Source organism: Colobus angolensis, unplaced genomic scaffold (genome assembly GCF_000951035.1).
Source record: "Colobus angolensis palliatus isolate OR3802 unplaced genomic scaffold, Cang.pa_1.0 Scaffold28, whole genome shotgun sequence".
Classification (NCBI taxonomy): domain Eukaryota; kingdom Metazoa; phylum Chordata; class Mammalia; order Primates; family Cercopithecidae; genus Colobus; species Colobus angolensis.
The window spans coordinates 5,354,456-5,357,056 of record NW_012116043.1 but is presented as its reverse complement, the minus strand read 5'-3'; the positions used below and the strand labels follow the sequence as shown (position 1 = coordinate 5,357,056).

The 2,601-nt window shown below is 41.7% G+C and overlaps 1 protein-coding gene across 1 annotated transcript in view; it reads left to right on the top strand.

Annotated features, from left to right (window-relative positions):
- Positions 1-2,601, top strand: part of CCDC62 (coiled-coil domain containing 62) — a 70,911-nt gene that overhangs the window by 8,374 nt on the left and 59,936 nt on the right. Inside the window, 1 exon segment of the mRNA XM_011948477.1 lies at positions 1,255-1,426. Coding sequence (XP_011803867.1) covers positions 1,255-1,426 — 172 coding nt within the window.

Here is a 2,601-nt window from a genome sequence, read left to right as displayed (position 1 = left end):
CTGTAATCCCAGCACTTTGGGAGGCTGAGCAAGGCGGATCATAAAGCCAAGAGATTGAGATCGTCCTGGCTAACATGGTGAAACCCCGTCTCTATTTTTAAAAATATAAAAATTAGCTGGGCGTAGTGGCACACGCCTATAGTCCAGCTACTCGGGAGGCTGAGGCAGGAGAATTGCCTGAACCCAGGAGGCGGAGGTTGCAGTAAGCCGAGATCATACCACTGCACTCCAGCCTGATGACAGAGCAAGACTTCATCCGAAAAAAAAGGCTGTGTTCCTAGACTGAGAGATTTTATCTGATGAAAATGGTTTCCATTAGAAGCAGATGCCCTCCAGGACATTCTTATCAAAGGAGTAAGTAGGAGTCCAGGTTTCAGGCTGAAAGGGATTGACTGTTGTGGGTCTCTCCTGGTGTTAACTGAACTGTGTTCCTGTACTTATTAGAACTGTTATTTTTTGCTACTGGCCTGGTCGCAAAGTTCCATGGATTTTTGCATGGCCTGCCCCAACCCTTTTATTCTATAAGTCCTAGTGTGAGATGTGTAGACAATGTGATTTTTCAGGCATGCGTTTACGATGCTGTAGCAGAAATGCTTAGACTTCAGTCGGGGTAAAACCTCTTAATAACAGTTATTCCAGGCGAGTGGGGAAGGGATAGAACTTTTACTTATTTTTATACTTTTAGGTGTTGTTTGAGTTGCTTTCCAAGAAGCAGATACCTTTTTTGGTAACTAAAACTGCCTCAACAATTAAGAGATTCTAATTTGGTAGGTTTGGAATGATGTTGTGGAGTCTGTCATTTTAACAAGCTGGAAAATGGGAGGGAATGGTGGGCCATTAGACCGACCTATATAATCCAGAGGATGAGTTTCCTCCTATCCAGGGGCCACCTACCCTCTTGTTGCTATTATAGTTTCTTAGGTAATGGAATGGTCTGACTGTAACTTTCTGAGAGAGAGTAAGGGATCGTGGTTCGGTACATAGTGTCTGAAGCAACCAGCTAGGTTCAAATGGTGACTCCACCACTAGCTATGTAACCAGGGGCAAGGAACATAGCCTTTCTGTCGACTCGTCTGTCACTTGGCAAGAGCAATAGTACCTCCTCATAGAGTTACTGTAAAGATTAAATGAGTTAATATGCGAAAAGTGCTTAGAATGGAACCTGGCACACAGTCGGATCTTAGTATTATCTTTTCTTTTTGGTTAATTGGAATTTAAGAATGTAGAATAACCGTTTTCAAATTTGGTTTTTAGGACAAAGATATTATTGAGGCAGTCAATCACATTGCAGACTGTTCGGGTAAATTTAAATTGCTGGAGCATGCCCTTCGTGACGCCAAGATGGCGGAGACTTGTATTGTGAAAGAAAAGCAAGATTATAAGCAGAAATTGAAGGCACTTAAGATTGAAGTCAGTAAACTAAAAGGTAAGGAAGAGACCTACATTTAAGATATGAGTGTATTATCTTGGTAATGTATTTCTTCATTTGGGTTCACTTAATCTTATGCTTGCGAGTAGATCAATTCCTGGCCTTAGGCCCTAATGTGAAATATCCATTTCATTTATATAGGATTATGCTGCAATTTGTGTCTTATAAGATAAATAACAGAGTCAGGGAAAACTGCAGAATGTATCATATTTTAAAGTAATCCTGCCTTAGTTGAGGTGGCTGTACCACTAGCTATTGCTGATACATGCTTTGTGGCAGACAACATCAGTATCTCAGTGGCAGACAGTCCTAGCATTTATTAAACCCACACATCTAGAGGGAAATGGGAGTTGACTGATTACTATTGGGCCTCACTGAGCTTCCCATCTGGGCAGTTCTGCCTCACACATTTCATCTTCTCCTTGCTAGCAGGCTAGCCTGGGCATTTCTTCCCATGGTGAGGGCAGAAACTTCTGATTCTGAAATTAGGAAGTTTTATTTTTGCCAATTTATTTATTTATTTTCAACAGAGTCTCACTCTGTCACCCAGGCTGGAGTGCAGTGGAGCGATCTTGGTTCACCAAAGCCTCCATCTCCCGGGTTCAAGCTATTCTCCTGTCTCAGCTTCCCGAGTAGCTGGGATTACAGGCACCCACCACCATGCCTGGCTAATTTTTGGATGTTTAGTAGAGACAGAGTTTCACCATGCTGGCCAGGCTAGTCTGGAGCTCCTGACTTCAGGCGAATCCCTCTGCCTTGGCCTCCCAAAGCGCTGGGATTTACAAGCGTGAGCCAACGCACCCAGCCAATCTTTGCTGATTTAACTTAAAAGATTCAGCATTTGAAAATGTTGTCCTTATGATGCCCTGACCTATGGTTAGCCATAGGTCTTATCTCCATTTGTAGCTTCAGCTAAAACCATAATCATATTATCAACCCCTTGGCAGCAGGAACAGACTCTGCTTTTCTTTTTCAGTGTACTGTTAATAGCACAGCATCAGGGCTACACTCTAGGTATTTGGTATTTATTGAATGTTTATATATACCGAGGTAAAATATTCAAGTAGAAAGAAGTCTGTTCTGTCAATATTTATATATTATAAACATTTTATAAATTCAATATTAAAACTTTTTTTTTTTTTGAGATGGAGTCTCGCTCTGTTGCCCAGGCT